The sequence below is a fragment of the Panthera pardus genome, unplaced genomic scaffold (genome assembly GCF_024362965.1).
Source record: "Panthera pardus isolate Hobbes unplaced genomic scaffold, ASM2436296v1 HiC_scaffold_15, whole genome shotgun sequence".
Taxonomy (NCBI): Eukaryota; Metazoa; Chordata; class Mammalia; order Carnivora; family Felidae; genus Panthera; species Panthera pardus.
In genome coordinates this window covers 23,573,457-23,594,680 of record NW_026526710.1, presented here as the reverse complement: position 1 = coordinate 23,594,680, position 21,224 = coordinate 23,573,457, and the positions used below count along the sequence as shown (strand labels likewise).

Genomic DNA, 21,224 nt, shown 5'->3' with positions numbered 1-21,224 from the left:
CAGCCACAACCTCTCAGTCACAAAATGATGGTGGGCTTGCACACAAGGTCATGTGGATCTTTTCTTGGAGCCTCAAGAGCACATGGCGCATAGGGACTGGAGAGATAGCTTTGGGTACAGCCATCCATTACCTGTGTGGTATTGACTGTGGCACTTATAGAGCTTCACCAGCACGGGGGATGGAACAACCAGGAAGTCCCGCAGAGATGGCGTCACCGAATGTACCACCACTGGGAACCTCTCACACAGGCGGCCCAGACCCTGTAACACACCATCGACCTGTCACACAACCCAGGTTGTGGCCGGCTGAGCAGGTCCAAGCAGTGAGACGCTGAATGCTTCAGATACACAAGTTTGACCAGAAACTTCCAAGGTCAAATCTCCCAAGGCCACTTTGGCCATGGGGCAAAACAAGACAGAAAAAAAGGAGGGTCTAGACTCTGCTCAGCCTAAAGGGAGATATATTGCTAAAGTGTGTCCATTTCTTTTGGAAACAAATTTAGGGGAGAAAGGGTATACAGTATGATTTTTGAACAACGGCAAATTCAGAGTTACTGGGGTTTGTATTTCAGCAAGATAAGAGAGCAGAGCTGGTACTGTAGACCTCAGGAGATGTCTTCAACACTTCGCCTGCGACCTTGGGAATGGCCCAGTAGATACAGGGCAGCCTCTTCACAAAGAAGTACTCAGTTGTGCCTGGAAATGACAGAAATCCCTGGCACACTGTCAGCAGTGACTCCCACTCATTGGTGAACTGTGTCCATAGCAGGCTCTAGTTCAAGTTCCTAAAGACAACAACAGCTCAAGGGTGCATAGGTGGCTCAATTGGTTAAGCATCTGATTCTTAATTTTGGCTCAGGTCATGATCTCATGGTTTGTGGGACTGAGCCCCATGTTGGGCTCATCACAGCACAGAGCCTGCTTGGGATTCCTCCCTCTCTCTCTGCCCCTCCCCCACTCACCCTCTTTCTCTCAAAATAAACAAATAAACATTAAAAAAAAAAAAAAAAAGACAACAGCTCAGACTTTGCTGCTGGTATGCTAATCAGAGCCTGAATGATGTAACAAGAAAGCTTTGTTGATGGGATCGAAGCTTCTCCAGTGTCAGTGAGACTGACCTGCAGACAGCAGATAAGCAAGGGCAAATGGGCAATGATGACTTTGCTGGATGTCTTAGACTGCAGCTTCTCAGACAGCTTGATGCAAAGATTTTCTGCACCTAAATTCAAAATCAGAGGAGGGTGTGGACAATTAGCAAAGGTAAATTTTACAAAATACATGTTCACCAATTAATCACATAACTAAAAGCCCAGAGGCATACTTTGTGCAGGCTTTATTAATAATAAGTGGTTACACCAAGAAGTATTTACAGGCAGGCATCCTTAACTGAAAACTCATCTCTGTTCCTTTTCTGTTGTTGTGAAAACACCATCCTGCATTGTATGTGACTGCTCTCTCCTCTCTGCTGACCTTGAGCCTCTTGTCCTCAGTGCTCTGCGTGTGGCAGCCATCCACAGTCTGCTACGTGCTTCCCATTCTGCTGTTCACCCTAGACAAGCACCTTTTCCTCCAGCACGGAGCTCCCACTTCATATAAAAGCCTCAAAAACCAGCAGGAAGCAGTGGAAAGAACACACAGGCCCTGTGGCCTTGCCCATCACCTCCTCCCATGTCCAGTTTCCTAAACTGTGGGACAAGACACCAGACATCTGGGGCACAGCAGACGCCAATGCTTACCTTGCTCATCCTTCACAGCCCAGACCATGAGGTCCACACAGGCAGCATTTGCCTGGCAACGCAGCTTGAGGGGGCTCAGCTCATTGTGGATCCGGTCTGCATCATGCAGAATCTTCTGAAGCTCCCCCTGGCTCGTGTTGAACTGCTCCAGCACAAAATCATGGATCTCCTTCACAAAGGAGGTTGGGAGGTCTGTGGGAAAGAGAGCAGGCATTGCAGGTGGAAACAAAACCACCAAAATTCAGGCAGCAGCTCTATGGTCCTTCTCTAACAGATACCCAAGAGGAGTAGGTCTGCCACTGGCTCCTTTGGTTTCAAGAGTGCCCAGTGGGAAGAGCTTGAATAGGCTGTGCTGCCTCTTGGCACACATGCCACCTGGCACTCAAAGAAAACGACCATTTCCCAGGGAAGTGAGAGCCATGTTGTGTTTTAAGCAGTCAATATACTAAAACCCATATGTATGAAACACAGAAACTGGCATGTATCATCACAGACACTGGTCCAACTAACAATAAGAAATACTTTGGTGATTTTAAGTTTATTTATTTAATTTTGAGAGACAGAGCAAGTTGGGGAGGGGCAGAGAGAGAGGGAGAGAGAGAATCCCAAGCAGGCTCTGGGCTGTCAGCACAAAGCCCAATATGGGGCTTGATCTCAGGAACCATGAGATCATGACCCAAGCCGAAACTAAGAGTTGGACACTCAATGACTGAGCCACCCAGGTGCCCCAATTCTTTTTTTTACAAGAAGGTTGTTGGCTATCAGCTAAGTGCAAAAACTGGTTGCAGTCTGAAGAAGAGAATTCCCTGGCTACAGGGCTGGATCTTTGGGGTACCCAGAGTTCACAGCTTCTTCAAACTCTCATCCTTGGGGCCTGAAAAATCAGAAGAACCTCTGTGATGGGCACAAGTCAGAAGAGCCAAGGAAGCTGGCAACATGCAGCTCAGGTGGGGAGAGAAGCCTCGGGGTTCCTGGGGGTCAGGCTGAGCCCAGTCCCCTGCACCCTCATTTGTGAACTTAACATTCGCTGGGGCCCCAGCCAGACTCAATCCCAGGAGCTCTTAAAATTGAATTAGGAAAACAGCTAACTAGATTACAGTACATCTGCTTGACTGAATATTACACACTGATCAAAACTTATGTTGAGGGGTGCCTGGGTGGCTCAGTCAGTTAAGTGCCAGACTTCGGCTCAGGTCATGATCTCAAGGTTCATGAGTTCGAGCCCTGCATTGGGCTCTGCACTGACAGTGTGGAGCCTTCTTGAGATTCTCTTCCTGTCTTTCCCCCTCTTGTGCTCTCTCTCTCAAATAAATAAATTCAAAAAAGAAAAACTTATATTGACAAAAAGTGCTCTGTAACATAAGAGAAGAATGCAGAAAACATGTTTTAAAAATGTACTAAAGGGTAATTGGAAGGAAGGGCTAAACTTGTGTGTGTGCACATGCTAAACTATTAAGACACTTTTTCTCTGAGTTACAAGATTATAAGTGCCTCATTTTCTTATTTTTTAACTTTTTAAGATATCTGAAATAGACACATTGAATTATATACATATTCAGGTGATCAGGACACTACAATATGGCCATGTCAGGAAAGCTCCTGAGGAAATAAATCCACCAAAGAAGCTGTCATGGATGGTAAAAGGGGCACAGGATTATGAGAGGTTTTTTTTCTTACTTGCTTTTTTCTTCAAATCTCAGTAATGTGACATGTTACCTATGTGTTTTTAAGTGGCCCCAGCAGAAAGGAAGCACAGACCTGCGGCAGTGGCCTGGAGCCTAGTGTCATCATTGTCACACGTGGGCACAAACCACCTTTACCTTTCATGTAGTACAGAGTGTCACGTAGCATCTTGAACATGGCCACGTAGAGAGGGTCGCTGAATGTGGTGTAGTAGAGATCAGCACTAGGATTGGCCTGTGAGGGAGCAGAGGCACATGACCATGCTACAGAAACTCTCCCCTGGACCTCCCTTTGCCTTCCAGGGAGAGGCATGGGTATTATACCCCTGATGTAGCATTAGAGAGACAGAACGACCGTTTATCATGATTCACCACTTGGAACACTTGAATTATTCTCCTCACACTCTCGAGCATCGGCCAGAGGAAAACAATAGATAAACTCAAGCTATCCAGAGATGCCTATGGGGGGCTGCTCCCTGCATCCCAGAAGGGCGAACCACCCTTCTGGGCTGAATGCTCACTATCTTTGGTCGTCTTATGGGAAATGAAGAGAAAGACAATCAAGGGGCCACCAGACCGCTGTGAGATGATCTATTAAAAAGAACCGGCACAGAGCAAGCTCTCGGGTGGCAGCTGCATTGCCATTATGGGGACTAAGCTGGAAACTCACCGACAAGCCTGTCTCTCCAGCCACCCGCCCTATACCCCCCGCTCCCCCCAAAAAAACACCCTTCCTGTTTTCTCCATGCACAAGTTCATGTCAGGCTGACCTCAGGGTGGCGCCCTCAAAAGGGACGTACCTCTATCACGCTGGCTACAACTGCATCCAAGGACTTGAGAACAGGCTCCTCGACAATCTTCTTCACCTATTAGGGAAATAGGATCGCATGAGGCACCTGATGAACACAGTGAGAGACAGGAATGGCAGCTCCTTCAACTAAAGAACAAATCATGCTGACAGATAAATCCACAGAACGAGCGTGAAAAATGGGATGGAAATGACTGGCCAGCAATATACTCATTATAGCTCCACATCAAACTACACACACAAAATGTCCTTAATTCTGCCATCACTTGGATGTGTTTTCTTGCCCTTGATTGGGAATAACATAAAAACAGGAAAGGAACCAACTCCCTCAAATTTGCTGACATTAGATTTCCATTTCCAGAATGTGAAAGTGTTCAGACTCGGCATCACTAACAATTTACCCAAACCTTCTCCCAGACATCAGGGACACCTTCACAGATGGTCCTCAGCCCTGATGACTCTGCCTCTTCCCACAGGCCTCGTGCACTGGCTCATCTGAAGCTGCCTAGGTACTCAGAGTACAGCATACATTCTAACAGAAGATATTATTTCTACCCGGTCTCTGTACCAGCACTTAGTACAGAAAGGAACCATTCTGGGGCGCCTGGGTGGCGCAGTCGGTTAAGCATCCGACTTCAGCCAGGTCACGATCTCGCGGTCCGTGAGTTCGAGCCCCGCGTCAGGCTCTGGGCTGATGGCTCAGAGCCTGGAGCCTGCTTCCGATTCTGTGTCTCCCTCTCTCTCTGCCCCTCCCCCGTTCATGCTCTGTCTCTCTCTGTCCCAAAAATAAATAAAAAACGTTGAAAAAATAAATAAATAAATAAATAAATAAATAAAAAATAAAAAAAAAAAAAAAGAAAGGAACCATTCTGTCAACCGCGGAACATCTGGGTAAAAACAGCCTGCCACCCCCACGGTAGTACTTAAAGAAGTTGATTTTTTTTAATGCACAATGATAAACAACATTCCAGGAGAAGAAATGAAAAATTGCCTAGAAGAAAAGCTAACCTTGAGAAGTTAAAATATACTGGAAAAAATAATTTCCTCTATGAAGAGTCTGAAACATGCAGCCTTCAGTTGGGATTTTTGACATGATTCTTGAAAGCCACTTGATCATCTGAGAAGGCCACCCAGGCCATGTTCCATTTGGGACATGTAACTAGTAATTCATTGTGGCTCTATCCTCAGTAATTATTGCCAATGCTTTAATGTCCTCCTACATCTTCAGCCTAAAGCCATCCTTTTTGAGTGACTTCTGTTCACACGCCACACTAAAGGAGATGGCTGCTCTCTCTGGCACATGCTTCGTGCTTTCAAAAGTATCGTCCTTGTTCCCTCTCATTCTTTCCAAAACAGAAAATCCCATCTTTAGGGTCTGTCCCTGATAACATCTCCACCCCTACCTACCCACTTGAATCTATTTCGAAGCAACCCAGCTCAATCATAACACCTTCAGAGTCCCTGGATCAAAGACCCATCTATTTTGGGACTGGGACAATGGCACCAATGTCTTCTCTGACTTCACTTCAGCGGTCATTCCTAGGTACCCAAATATGAAAAATTTAGGTTTTGTACTGATCTAAAAAGAGCAGCGCATGGGATGGAGTCAGGTGTAATAGGAACTAGACTGAGGATCAGACTCCCTGGGCTGAGCCCTATCTCTGCCCTTTGCCTATGGTTCCTTGATGTATTTGGCACTGACTGCCTTACCTCTAAAATGTGGATGAATGGCTGCCTCTCCCACACAAGTGCTGCAAGGATTCAGTAACAATATAGCACACAAATGACTCCACGAATACTACTCTCCTTCCTTCCTTAATCGAAAATTTACGACTTCTAACTGGTGTTCTGAAATACTGAAAATCTCCTAGTTTTTCTTAAAAAAAAAAAACAAAAAAAAACACAGGCCAACACCACTAGCAATTTTACTGCTAGATGTACACAGGATCTCTTGTTCCAACAAAGCTTTCCTTACCAAGTTTAAGAGTTCTCGAAGCATTTCTAGTGGAATACTGAATTCCTTATAGGTGATGCCATTGAAAAGAGGAGAAACTGAAAAGCTGGAACTGATGGTGGAGAAGTAGTGATCAGGCTCCAGGGCACTCCCATCAGGTAAGCAAGATACTGGCAGAGGGGAGGAGAACCAGAAAATCAGTCACGTTAACAAACCACCAGAATACTTCCTCAAGCTGATCAAGCTGACTCCTCAATAACCAACAAAAGTGTACAGTTTGCTTTTGTTTATACTCCAATCCTTTGTTTTTTAATTAAGAAGTAAAGGCTGGAGGGCACCCGGGTGGCTCAGTTAGTTAAGCATCTGACTTCAGCTCAGGTCATCTCTCACAGTTCATGAGTTCAAGTCCCACATCAGGTAAGCTTGAGCCCCGCTTCGGGTGAGGCCGCTTCTTTCTCTTTCTCTCCTCCCTAACTCTCTTTCTGCCTTTCGCTCACTTGCACCCTCTCTCTCAAAAAAAAAAAGGTGGGGGGCGGTAAAGGCCAGATTTCAAACACTTGGAGAGTGATGCCACCCCTCTTGGGGGGGTGTTTCAGGTCAAAGCTCAGATATAATCACATCCTAGTATTTTCAACACAGACAATATAACTTAATGTAGGAAGAAAAAAAATACATCTTTTTAAAGGTTGACAGATGCAAACATTTGAGGTCCACAGGACCCCAACGTATTTTACCACCAAAATTAGGACAAAAATGCATATTATTAGATGTTTCAAAATCAGAAAAATAAAGTCAATCATTGAACACTTATGAATAAAGTGTCCACATGTAAGTGAAATCATGCTGTTTATTTTCTTTTATTTTCTCTCCATGTTTGGCTTATTTGATTTAGCATAATGTCCTCCAGGTTCATCCACGTTGTTACAAACGGCAAAATCTCCTTTCTTAAGGCTGAATAATATTCCATTATAAATGTGTGTAAACCGTAAGATCATGACCTGAGCCGAAGTTGGATACTCGACTGACCAAGCCACCCAGATGCCCCATATACAAGTTTATTTTTTAAATAATAATAATAACAACAACAATAATAATAAATAAGGTAAGAAGTTTGTGATCAGAGGGCATTTCCCATATAGACGCTATGAAATAAGGACTAAGTCCTGTGTGGCTGAGCTAGCCAGTGTGTGGTGGGCAGAGATGGAGGCAGAAGACAGGAACTGCACAGCCAAGGATCAAGGGTTTAGGATTTATGCAAGGGGAGGGGAAGGAGTCATTGAAAGTTTTTAAGCTGGAAATGAAATGATCAGATTGGGGCACCTGGGTGGCTCAGTTGGTTAAGCGTCTGACTTCAGCTCAGGTCATGATCTCACAGTTTGTGAGTTTGGGCTCCATGATGGGCTCTGCACTGACGGCTCAGAGCCTGGAGCCTGCTTCAGATTCTGTATCTCCCTCTCTCTCTCCCATTCCCCCTCCCCTGCTCATGCTCTCTCTGTCCCTCTCAAAAATAAGCAAATATTAAAAAAAAGAGAGAGAGAGAAAGAGAGAGAGATGATCAGATTTGTGCTTTAAAAAAAATAAAATAAAACAAAACAAAACAAAATAAAATAAATAAATAAATAAAAAGAAATAACTCATAGGGTGCCTGGATGGCTAGACGGTTGGCTCAGTTGGTTAAATGTCCAACTCTTGGTTTCAGCTCAGGTCATAATCTCACAGTTGGTGAGTTTGAGCCTCATGTTGGACTCCCTGCTGACAGTGCCCTGTTTCCCTCTCTCTCTCCCCCTCCCCTACTCACACTGTCTCTGTCTCTCTCAAAATAAATTAATTCATGAAAGAAAGAAAGAAAGAAAGAAAGAAAGAAAGAAAGAAAGAAAGAAAGAAAAAGAAAGAACTCTTTAAAAAAATTCTCACAGCTCTGTGGAGGTGGAAGAGGGCCTGGAAAGAGAAGAGAGACAAAATGTAAGAAAAATCAGAGTCAGGGCACCCTGGCCGGCTCACTCAGTAGAGCATGAGGCTCTTGACCTCAGGGTTGTGAGTTCGAGCCCCACATTGTGTATAGAGATTACTTAAAAATAAAATCTTTAGGGGCGCCTGGGTGGCTCAGTCGGTTAAGCGGCCGACTTTGGCTCAGGTCATGATCTCGCGGTCCGTGAGTTTGAGCCCCGCGTCAGGCTCCGTGCTGACAGCTCAGAGCCTGGAGCCTGTTTCAGATTCTGTGTCTCCCTCTCTCTGACCCTCCCCCGTTCATGCTCTGTCTCTCTCTGTCTCAAAAAATGAATAAACGTTAAAAAAAAAAAAAAATTTTTTTTAAAAATCTTTAAAAAAAAAAAGAGGGGTGCCTGGGTGGCTCGGTCAGTTAAGCATCCGACTTCGGCTCAGGTCATGATCTCGTGGTCCGTGAGTTCGAGCCCTGTGTCGGGTTCTGTGCTGACAGCTCAGAGCCTGGAGCCTGTTTCAGATTCTGTGTCTCCCTCTCTCTGACCCTCCCCCGTTCATGCTCTGTCTCTGTCTCAAAAATAAATAAATGTTAAAAAATAATAAAAAATAATTAAAAAATAATAATAATAAAAAAAGAAAAAAGAAAAGAAAGAAAGAAAAGAAAAGAAAGATCATAGTCAAACAGAGGCACTCAGGCAGAAAAGGAAGAAGGAGTAGTGTGCTTCCTGCCTGTTTCTTTGACAATGAAGTGCACTTCCAAGAGGAGGAAAATCATCTGTGGAACTCACCACTGAGGCAGAGAGGATGGCACAGAGGCTGGCCTGAGCACCGCTGAGTGCCGGCCTGCATCTGCTGAAGGAGCACAGGAAACTCACACAATCAGCCCACACCTGGGTGCACCCCAATCCTGAGTACTCACTAGAAGTGCTCAAAGGAGGGCAGCCCCAATAGAGAAGGACCCCTGAGTACAGAGAACAGAAGAAGAGCTGTTCACCAGGGAAGAAGAAGCCTCTGAGGGCACATCATGGCTGTCTTCAGATGCCCCCAGGACAGGCAGGTGGCCAAGGGGCTGTTTAAAGCCTAAAGGGATATATTCAACCACAAGTGATTCTCTCTGGGAGTTTGAGTGGGTGAGCTTGGCCCCTTTACATTTTAACATACACACAGACTATAACATAGGGTACATTCTTACACAGCCAAGAGATACTCTATGCAACACTGCCCACATTTATTTGAGTTCAGATTCTCCCCTCATTTTTTTAAAATTCCCTTCACATCTTTCAAGATCCTATTGAGAAATGCTTTTAATAAGTAGCATGATCCAAAGATGGAATAAGTGGCATTGTGAGGCATGGCATTCTGGTTTCCCCACTTCCTACCACTTAACCTGAGTCTTACTTTCCTTGAAGATAAGGTAGAGGTGATTTTACCACATGTCTGACACTGTACAGGGCTGTCATATGAATCAAATTCAGCAAATTATGTGGAAGTGCTTTGTGACCCACAAAGCTCCATAAAAAGTACTACTCATATTATTGTATTTTTAAAAAATATTATTTGCATACTTAATGACCTTCAAACAAAAAAAGAGAAGGACCTACCATTACTACTTTCACCTGAAAACCAGCGCTTTCCTAGGATAATTTATTAAAATTCTGATAGCAGGCACATGGGGTCTGTATATTATTTTCTGCACTTTTTTCCATATTTGAAATATTTTAAAATTAAATTTTAATAAGTCTGAACAAAACTAGAAACTAAATGCCTTATAAAAGCTTGACTCTCTAGATGCACAACAGCAGAACACTAGTATTAGCATCTTTAATGTCACAAGAACTCACAGTGAACCTGCCCGCCAAGTTACTAGGTCAATATTCTGGTCAGAAAGGTGAAGCCCACCTTCAAAGTAGTGAAAAGCAGATCCTCCAGGGGAGCTGGGAGGGGGCATCCCACGTTCAGGGCTGACCTGAAACACAAAACCACCTGACATATCAGAAAACGCCAAACCTCAGGCAGTTTTGCCTCAGACAAGGTCTCTGCCAGCCCAACATTTGTACCTCAAGTCCTAGTTCACACCTCACCTCCTCCCCGAAGCCCACCTTAGCTACAACGTTCTCTACTATATATCATATGCCTAAATTCTTTGTGCCTAGCCATATATTTTATACATCATTACTGAGATGAATTATTCTCAGCATTTGGTGTCTTTATCTTGTGCCCATGAGTCAATTATATACTTCTTAAGGGCACCAACTGTCCCCCACTCAGAATAAAGCTTGGCACCCAACTGCTAGGAAACAAATACTTCATGACTAGGAGATTAAATCACTTCTAAATCTTCAATAGTCAAAAGAAGCCTTTATTTTACAGAGATTTCCAGTGAGAACCTTTTCTCTTTTGTGAGTTTCCTTGAATAGCACGCGAGTGGGGTTTTTTTCCGAGTGAGTACTTCACAAGACCTGACCTCTTTGCCTGCCTCCCAGGAGCACAGCCCCACCTGAGAGATGCTGGACACGCTGCTGGTCTTCCTCTTCAGGGTGCCCTCCTGACACACTGTCAGCAGATTGCTGGGGAGGATGGAGCGGAAGTCATTGAAAGATCGCCTCCGCACACCTTCAAGCTCCTCAGGGACTCGGAGGGAATGAGGAGGGACTTTGGGGAACAGTTTTGACAGGAGAGACTCTTCCGTGTTGCTGTAACGCCCAAATGCTCGTGAGATTCCTATCAGGCATGGGATCGCGTATTTGCAAAGGTATTCTAGAAGACAAAGAGAGAATGTTCCAATACCAGAAAGTTCCCTGGGAGAGAGCTGTGCTGCACCAGCTTGTAACACTGGCTGACATCTCACAACCTCCCCCTACCCCCAAGTAGGGGGTCAGAACAAGTCATAACAACAGGTTAGCCTTAAGGGCTGACATTAACAACTTCAGACTACATCTCCATCACACACAGCTGCTCTTTTTGGGAGGTCTTAATCTGTTCATGGTACACTCAAATCAATAACACAGATAAGTCTTGTTATCAGGTACCTTTACTATACTTAAATCATATATTTCCTCCTCCTGGGATGATATAGGTAGCCTCATACTAGAGGCAGTCAGGCATGTTACAGGTGAGGAAACTGAGGCCCAGAAAGGGTGAGGTGACTTGTCTAAAGTCACCTGGCATTCAGGTAGCAGAGCTGTGCTCATGACCCCCACGTGACCTCTTTAACACACAACAAAGGCAAACTAATATAGGAAGGTTTCATCCATCAAGTACATAAATAGTAAAGAGCAAAAAAAGAAGACTGGGAAAAGCAAGGGAAAAAAATAATCACAAACCATTAAGGGAAAAAAAAAAAGGCTTGGATCTATAATCATACCTTTTTCTTGAATCTCCAAGGCCTGGCACATTCCCAAAAGAACATGCAAAACCTGCAAAAGTGCCTCTAAAATCTGTAACAGCCAAGGAAACAGAAAAGACAAACTTATAAATAAAATCGGATAAGTACCACAAAATTCATTCAGAATTGGAAGGATCTTTAGACAATATCTTGTCCAACCCCATATGTGATACATAAAGCCCCGCATGACAGCTCTGCCAAGTGGCCAATCAGTTGACCTTCTAGAGACAGAAACTTGCCCTCCTGGGTTGGCCAAGAGCGCCTCCTAACTCTGGGCCAATGTTGTCCTCTGGGGCTTGTGACCACTGGCCTTGGAGCTACACCTTCCATATTCGAGAAACAGGTGATAGGACCCCAAATCTCTTTTCATGGCTAAATATCTCTAGTTCTTTTAATCCATTTCTTATGATTACAAGTCCTTCATGATCCTGAGTGCCAGCTTCTGATTTCACAGTAGTCCCATGTGTCAGAAACAGTCTCGAATTGTGGTGCTCAGGAAGATACATTAATATTCCAGGGATGCTGGGACTCCCCCTGAGTAATCATCAAACTCAACAGAGATTCTAGCCTTCCATATACATGACATCAGCTGTTCGGCAGCCACTTCACAATGCTGGCTCAAAGAGCTCACTGATATGTAAAATACTTAAATCTTTTTTGCACATGCTGCCAACTCTACTGATGTTGGTATTTTTCGCCTGTCACTGATGTCTACAAAAACTCAGGGGATTAGCTTTAGCTCATTATACTGGTCTCTGATTCCCAGCTTTGTATCATCTACAAATGAAACAACTTCCCTTCTGAATTTTCATTTATGGCCCTGGCTCCTTTTGCTTCAGTGTATAGGGCAGACCTAGGGAAGACTCCTGCTGGGCCAGCACCCTGTCACCCTCTGGGATGGCCCTTTAGGCAGCTTTGCAAACTTTCCAAATTGTTTTGGCCCTCAGCCCATATTCCAGATTCAGGATGTCAGGAGGAGTGTTTGTCTAAAGCCTGGATGAAGATCAACTAGACTGTATCTACCTTATTTCCCTCTACTACCAGTCTTGGAAATCCCAGACAAAGAAGAGAATAAAATTGGTCTCATACAACGTGTTCCTAATCAAGGCAAATTTCTGACATTTTGCTAATGTTAAATGATGCTGAGTAACATACAAAGACTTGAAAAGCAATGCTTTCTCCACTTTGTGTACTGAAGTTACGCCATCATCTTTAGCATTGACATTTTGATAAATGTTATTTACAGAAAAGCCCTTAATTTCTAGCCTAACTTTTGAAATAATGATACATGATTCTAGTAGATCTAGTTATCTCTTTAGCCAACTTACAAATAAAGAATGTAAACTAAGAAAAAAGAATGGAGAAGAATGTTAATGACAGAAATACTGACAATAGAATTTACACTTTGATATTAAGAGATTTTAGAAATTAAAAAACAGATACAAGGACTCAAAAAGCATAGCTAGCTGGGAATATTTAACATATAGACAAGCAACCAGGCACTCCTTGGCAGGTCCTGAGGATAGCAGCATATACATACTGATTTTTAAAACAAAAAATGTGATGAAGAAAAAGTTTAGATTATGATCGTATTCTTTGTTTAAAAAGGAGGGGAGTATGAAACGCACTTAAGTAACATTTCAACAAAATAAATTCAAACAAAAAAAAATTAGGGCACTTAAAATCTGGGTATAATTTCAACAATCTAGATCATTTCCTTCCATGAATGACTTCAATCTCCAACAGGGATTGTGAGCCATCAGGAAAGTCAGCTGCCTTGGACTTGTGCTGCCTACCTCACAGAATTATGGGGAGGGCTGGATGAAAGAAGACTCAAGTGGTCACTGGGTATTGTTAGTATATATTTAACATTTCTTAGGTGTGTTAGTACAAAATAAATCAACAGAAACAACCAAATCACTTCAAAATTTTATTTACTCTTTTCTGTTACTTTGGGACTCTCTTTGATCATACAGAAATGCACTCCAACTCACCACACACTTACCTCATCCCGAAGTGAGGGGTCCCTATAAGCCACATCAGACAGCAAAGTGACCAAGCAGAAGCTGAAACTCTCTGCAACCGGGAGGGTGGCTGGAAGGTACACAGACACGAGTCAGATCATTACCACTGAGACACTGGGCTACATGTACTGGCCACCTGATTCAGTAAGTTCCCTTTCTCACAGGATCTGCCAAGGGACCAGTTTATAGGGGTGGCTGCCCTCAGTGAGGTGAACCTGAAAAGAACAGATGTGGGCCCAACATGTTTGCTGAGAAATACCTCTAATTTCTTTTAATAGAATGCTTTGGTTCAACAAACTTAAATGTTTCTGAGCCAGTTTATAGTTTGAGATTATACAGCTCTCTCAACATAACAGACTCCATTTTTTAATTCCTGACCTAAATTTCTACCTAGGGTGAGAAACCAATCTTGATAAAGTGTAAGAAATGGTATATGAGGCTACCTGTCAAATACCAATTACCACTACTTTAAACTGAATTGTTTATATTTCTTTTCTGCTTTATTTTGACAGATGGAGAAAATCCTAATAAGAGCTTCCAAAGATTTGCTCTATTCCTAATAGGTTTTTAAGCCCATCTACTACTGAGCCCCCTCATTGGGAGGTTCTCAGGAGCATGGACTCAAGGTTGGGAAGGGATCACTGTACCTAAAAGACCAAAGCTAACCAGTACTTCTATGGTGTGCACCTTAAAAATGTCAGAATCACTGCTGTGTAGATCCAATTGCTATTAAATATTTAATCAATTTTGAGCGTTGAATTTAATCAAGGACAGAGAGCTGCCCACTGTCTTATGGATCTATTCATAGTACATGGCAGAAGACTATTATGTGTTCACTTCCATACTTATAATTTTAAGATGCAGATCTAGGTCCTTCTCAAACTACAGTGTGATCAGGATCACCTGGAGGCTTCCTTGTCCCAGACTTCTAATTCAGCAGCTCTGATGCAAGACTGAGAATCTGCATTTCTGACAAGTTCTGACACTGAGGCTGCTGATCCAGGAATGCCACTTTGAGAACTACTGCTCTAGAGTTTAAAGGTCTAAATCATACTGCCTTCGTAAAAAATAAAAGATTGAAATGTTACCCAATAATTGGAGATTTATATATCCCTAACAATTCTTCAAATAATGCTAACACTTACATTCTAATAGGAGTCCATGTACATAGAAGCAGTATTTGTTTGGAAAGGAAAGAAAATAGAATCAACTTCTACTGGTATTCTACTTCTCCCCAAGTTAGATAACAATGGTTGACAGAGAGATGTTTGACTTTTTAGCAATGCTTTCTATCTAATCTGTAGGCCTTTAGGGTGGGAAGATGAACGAAATAGGGGAAGGGGATTAAAAGGTACAAACTTTCAGTTCTAAAACAAATAAGACATAGGGATACAATGTACCACATAAGGAATATTGTCAATAATAAGTATCAACTTGGTATGGTGACGAATGGTAGCTAGATTTATCACTGTAATCACTTTGTAATGTATATACACCTCAAATCACTGTTGTATGCCTGGAACTGATATAATATTGTATGTCAACTACATTTCAATTAAAAAAATTGTAGTCCTTTGAATTTGAGGATACATGCATAATCTGGGGTCTGTCAGTTTTAGGCATAGTATGTTACCAGAAATGATGAAACCCAAAGAATGAGAGGACTAAGCTGAGGCAGGATGTTCATGAGATCAGCAAAAGCCACCCTTAGCAGGCTAAGCCCACCCAACAAATTAGGGCCGTGCCACCAACCAAAAGAACAAGGGCTTTCTTTATAGACACCAACCCCTTGCTTTGTCTGAAGGTGGGCCGTGGGTCTCACAGAGGGAGACTATAAGAAAACTTTGGTCTCCAGGGTCGTGATCTCTAAAATGTTGGTGGTGTTCCAAACTGATTTGGGAGTCTTGGGAAATCAATGTATGGGAATATCAGTGTTACAAGTGCTTAGCACAATGCTTGGCACATAGCAGGCTTACTACCATTTTCAAAGGTGCAAAATTTAAAACTCAGCCAACAGCAACAAAATAATAAACTATTTATTATTTATAGCGAACATGGTGTTCAAATCCTGGACATCCATCTCACCCTTCCTTTTTGAGCAGCAGTGATGAAATCTGGAGAACTGGCTTCACTCCAGGAGTGAGCCTATTCATCGAAGGGTAAGAGAGACAGGTTCAGGGATGGGCAGGGGACCCAATTCTGGCAATGAGACATGAGAAAAGGTTCCCGCAGGTCTCCAAGTTCCTGTTCACTCCCAGAGTACAATACAAAGTCAGTTTTCTCAGCCTTGCCTTTGCCCCACCTTCACCATGGACTCTGGACAACAGTGAGTAAGCATAGCCCATGTTGCTGCAGGCAGGCAGCTGCCCCACAGCCAGGAGTGGAACCAGCTAGAAACACTGTACTTGATGCATTAACATGATTAAACATTTGATCTTTACAGACTGTGAGCATACATGTTCTTCCCTGAATTCAGGGAAAATGTTATACAAAATTACCTCTGCCTTTCCGAGCTGTGCTTTCTTCTACCCAATACACTTTCGGAAGACCTTTAAGCAGTCGGAGAAGGTAAGGAACCACGGAATCTTTATGCTTAAAAAAAAAAAAAAAAACACATTTAATACAAATGTGTGGCTGGTAGCTTTTTAGTACTAAGCCTAAAGCAAAGCATACACATCCAAATCATCTCAAATATGGATGGTCCCATGGCATTGCACCCTTCCTATTTCCATGTGGTGGCAGCAGGGGGCGTCCGAGGTCATCCCATAAGCCTGCACTAGGTGCCTAAGGGAAGGGCTACAACCTGCTCTTCTGCTCTGAATGTCCAGCCTGGTTCTGGCCTCCTCTGGACACTGGGCCCCTACGAGGGCCTCTCCAGAAGGTATGTGTGAGCACACACTCTCAAAACTGCCTCAGTAAGAGTATTCAGAAAGCCCCCAAGCCTTTCAGTGGGCCCCAGGATCAGATTCTCTGGACTGAGGGAAGCTCACAGCCAGAAGCTTTTAAACTTGGTGATACTTCTGTTATTCATGGCCTTTGTCCCCTTTTCTTTTTTTTTCTTAATTTTCTGCTTCATGTTTCCTTTTGCTTCTATCTGAGCATTAGACTTAATAGCCATCGTTAGCCAATACAAAAACTACTTTCTTCTAGTTTCCAAACTAGCCAGTCAACATGTAACTTCACAATCTTCCATGACTGGCTCTTTTGGCTGTTTCCCTACTTATAACGGCTCCAGTTAAGGATTAGGTAAGTGTGCTCCTGAGAAGAGGAATACCATTTGGTTCTGAAATACTGATAAACACATGTGGTGATATTGAAAACATGACTCCACGGGGTTCCTGGGTGGCTCAATTAGTTAAGCATCTGACTTCAGCTTAGGTCATGATCTCACAATTCTTGGGTTCAAGCCCCACATCGAGCTTGCTGCTGTCAGCATGGCGCCTGCTTCGGATCCTCTTTTTCCCTCTCTCTCTGCCCATTCTCTGCTCATACTCTTTCTCTCTCAAAAAAAAAAAAAAAAAGAAAATAGAAAAAAGAAAAAGAAATGAAAACATGACTCCAAATTCTGTGACACTCCAACTGAAAGGTGGAGTCAAATTCACTTCCTCTAGAAAATGGGCTGCCTTAGTGACTTGCTTCTGGTGTTTTTAGAAAGTACAGCTGATCCTCGAACAACAAGGGTTTGAAGTACACGGGTCCACTTATATATGGCTTTTTTACAGTATTGTAAATGTATTTTCTCTTCCTTATGGTTTTCTTAATAACATTTTCTTTTCTCTAGTTTATTGTTTTCAGTAAGGCTTCTGGTCAATAGTAGGCTATTAATAGTTAAATTTTGGGAGAATCAAAATTATATGTGGATTTTTCAATGGCACAGGGGGTCAGTGTCCCTAAACCCTACATTATTCAAGGGTCAGCTGTGGTATAAATGAGACTGACTTCCTAGGTTACGTTAAAAAACCAGTGCAGCATCCATCTGCCTTTCTTTCAGGACACATGCCCTTGGGACGCAGACATTATGTTGTGACAGACAGACGGGGCGCCTGGGTGGCTCAGTCGGTTGAGCATCTGACTTCGGCTCAGGTCATGATCTCGCAGTTTGTGGTTTCGAGCCCCACATCGGGCTCTGTGCTACCAGCTCAGAGCCTGCAGCCTACTTCAGATTCTGTGTCTCCCTCTCTTGCTGCCCTTCCCCTACTCACACTCTGTCTCTCTCTCAAAAATAAATAAACGTTAAACATTTAAAAAAAAATTTTTTAAAAGGGGCGCCTGGTGGCTCAGTTGGTTGAGCACCCAACTTCAGCTCAGGTAGTGATCTGGGTTCATGAGTTCAAGTCCTACGTCAGGCTCTGTGCTGACAGAGCCTGGAGCTTGGTTTGGATTCTGTGTCTCCCTCTTTCTCTGCCTCTCTGCTGCTCACACACACACTCTCTCTCTCAAAAATAAATTTAAAAAAAAAGTGATATAGCCCAGGCCACACGGAAAGGTCATGTACATAGGGGTGCCCTGGCTAAGAGCCCCAGCTTAGGTCCCAGCAACAGCCAGGATCCACGCCCACACATGTGCATGAACGAGTCTTCTCAGGTGATTCCAGCCTCTAGCTTTCAAGCCCACCATGTGACACTGAATGGAGCAGAGACAAATGACTCTTCTGAGCTCTAATTAAATTGCAGATTCATGAGAAAAAAATAAATAAACAAATCTGTTGTATTAAGCCACCAAGTTTTGGGGTAGTTTGTTACACCATAATAAATAACCATGACAAATAGAGAACTTTCTTTTCCAAATGCAAAACTTTTCCTCTGAATCACATAAAGGAGTTGGTTACATCTGTCCAGGATCCCAGTGTACTAATAAGCACAAAACTCTGAAGGATGTGCACGGCCAGGCTCCCTGCAGAGGAAGTGACCCCAGGTGTTCTCCCCTGTATAACCTGTTATGGCTTTTGTAGCATGTGGTAGTAAACTACTTCTTTTCATTTAAAAAAAAAATTTTTTTTTAATGTTCATTTATTCTTGAGAGAGACAGAGACAGAATGCAAGTAGGTTAGGGGCAGAGAGAGAGGGAGACACAGAATCCAAAACAGGCTCCAGGCTCCGAGCTGTCAGCACAGAGTCCAACGCAGGGCTCGAACTCATAAGCAGTGAGATCATGACCTCAGCCGAAGTCGGACGCTCAACCGACTGAGCCACCCAGGCACCCTGGTAGTAAACTACATCTGCTACTATGGCCACAGCAGCTGCCAGGGTGGCCCACTGACTAGACGTGGAGACCAGTAGCACAGTCCATCCTGGATGGAGGCAGGGAATATCAACACCAGGTGAACCAAGAGAAAGCTGGTTACTAGGGCTCAGAGGGCTGGCAAAGAGTGCCGGGCTCCTTTCCTAGTGTCCATGAGGCCAACGGGATTCCTGGAAACACTGGCAGACTGTATGGCTCAAGGGACATCAGCTGCCACCCCAAGTCCTGCCAATCCTTACCAGGAACCCAAATTACACCAAAGGTAATTTGTATTCATCTCCTCTATGCCACCCTAAAAAGCCTACTACAAGTATTAGGGTCAATCTATTAAGGTCAATCTTTAGGTCAGTCTATTAAGTAAAGTTTGCCAAAGGTATTTTCAATTAATACACATTTGAACAGCAGTTTCTCATACAAATTATTTTTAAAATCATTTTCCTTGTTTATACTTAAATTTAAATAAATTTAATTTAATTTAAATAGGACTTTGCAAATAGAAAAGTAGAAATTATTTTTTCTTTTCACACTTATAAATAAATAGAAAGAATAATTAAAATGCAGTTTATGTGCATCTAATTTTGGTTTTTCATGGGGCCCTGATCAAATAACCTATTTAATTTTTTAAATATTACTCTAAAATTAAAATGCTTATTTTTTTACAAATGTATAACTATTCTGTCAAAAATATTAATCCTTGTTGAAGTAGAATTCCAGAACACATAAGCGTTTTTAGATAAATAAAAATTCAAATATCAGACATCATTTTTTTCCTAGCACAGCATGATTAAACATGGAATTAAAAGTGATTCTTGATAATGATAACAATAAATAAATAAAAGAGTCTGTATTCAGTGATTAATCATTTGCTTTAATTAGCTTTGGGAAGTACTAAAAAAACAAAAAACAAAAAAAATGGCCACATCATTTTCTATTGGAGCCACAACACTGATTTTTAAATTACCTCTAAAGGACACAGTAACATGTACTCTAAAAGTTATATCTATCACAGTTCTTTTTTTTTAAGATTTTTTTTTTTAATTTTTAAGTAATTTCTATACCTAATGTGGGGCTCGAACTTACAACCCCAAGATCAAGAATCACATGCTTGACCAACGTAGCCAGCCAGGCGTACCTATACCTATCACAGTTCTGAAAAAGATGGTATTATGTCAAAATTATCTCAAAGAACCCTATCTTTTCACAAGGAAAAAAAATGGTTACTCTGAGTTTGACCGATAAATGTTTGACCTTAGATTAAAAATCAAGTCTACCCTGGAAGGCACACAATTATTTCACAAGCATTTTAACTAACTTTCTGGCAAAACACAACAATCAAAATCCATATATATATATATATATATATATATATATATATATACACACACACATACATATATATGTATATATACACATATATGTATGTGTGTGTGTATATATATATATATATATATATATATATATATAAACTTAATATATTCACACAATTCAAAAAACAAAATTTCCTAAGAAGGTATACATTAACTAAATTAATTAAATCACACACCTCAACCTGTTCCACCTACTCTGCCTCACTATCACTAACCACCTTTATTAGGTTTGTATGCATTCTTCTAGTACTGCTTCAGGTAAATATAACCAGGTACAAATTTAAATTCTAATTACATTCCCCCTTTTACAGAAACACTTTTAATGTAGTAAAGACGTACCTGAAGATCAGATTCAACGAGAAAAATGCCCAATGCAATCACTGCATCTCTCCGTCGTTCATCCAATTGGAAGATCCCATGGAAATCTACTGGGCACATACAAAGCAGCTTTTGGACCTAGAAAATGAGACCACCACCAACAACAACCAAAAACCCATAGATTAAAAAAAATATAAACCCACATTCAGAATATAAGATATAAACAACAGCATAAACACCAATGAGTCTATATAACCAGTAAGTCATTCTTTTCCAATTCAAAGGTCATAAAAAGATCATTTCCAGCTTCTGAAATGATCACGCACATGCTTCCAAAACATATATGCACTGAGAAGCTTGGACCAAGGGTTAAAATGATGTACACACAGAGGAAGTAAAGCACAAGAGCCAATGTCTGCATTTCAGAGTCAGAATAATCACAGATCTCCACTACTCAGTGGTACTCAAAAGCACTTTACCCAAACCTACCTACAGTCGCAATGCCTCGCATACTGTTCATTAAAAGATTAAATGTGGGGGAGGGGGGAGATGAAATGTGGGTAAAGCACTTAGGACAGTGCATAATACATACTATGCAATTAATAAACAATATCTGTTGTTACTGGATATGCCATAAGAGTGGCTAGCAGAAGCAGATAGGCAGTAAATCAGCAATTTATTGAAAATATGGAAAACTTAGAATTATTTTCAAAACAGTAAATACCTGACATAAAGGAACTAAAAATCTGGATTTGTTATGAATAGGAA

At 42.2% G+C, this 21,224-nt stretch overlaps 1 protein-coding gene across 1 annotated transcript in view; it reads right to left on the bottom strand.

Moving 5' to 3' along the window:
- Window positions 1-21,224, bottom strand: part of PI4KA (phosphatidylinositol 4-kinase alpha) — a 114,268-nt gene that overhangs the window by 77,493 nt on the left and 15,551 nt on the right. The window contains exons 2-13 of the mRNA XM_019437386.2: window positions 20,478-20,594; window positions 16,029-16,122; window positions 13,512-13,600; window positions 11,486-11,558; window positions 10,619-10,878; window positions 10,021-10,087; window positions 6,202-6,350; window positions 4,219-4,284; window positions 3,557-3,653; window positions 1,737-1,928; window positions 1,119-1,219; window positions 132-261 (exon numbers count right to left, since the gene is read on the bottom strand). Coding sequence (XP_019292931.2) covers window positions 132-261; window positions 1,119-1,219; window positions 1,737-1,928; window positions 3,557-3,653; window positions 4,219-4,284; window positions 6,202-6,350; window positions 10,021-10,087; window positions 10,619-10,878; window positions 11,486-11,558; window positions 13,512-13,600; window positions 16,029-16,122; window positions 20,478-20,594 — 1,435 coding nt within the window. The remainder of the gene's footprint in view (window positions 1-131; window positions 262-1,118; window positions 1,220-1,736; window positions 1,929-3,556; window positions 3,654-4,218; window positions 4,285-6,201; window positions 6,351-10,020; window positions 10,088-10,618; window positions 10,879-11,485; window positions 11,559-13,511; window positions 13,601-16,028; window positions 16,123-20,477; window positions 20,595-21,224) is intronic.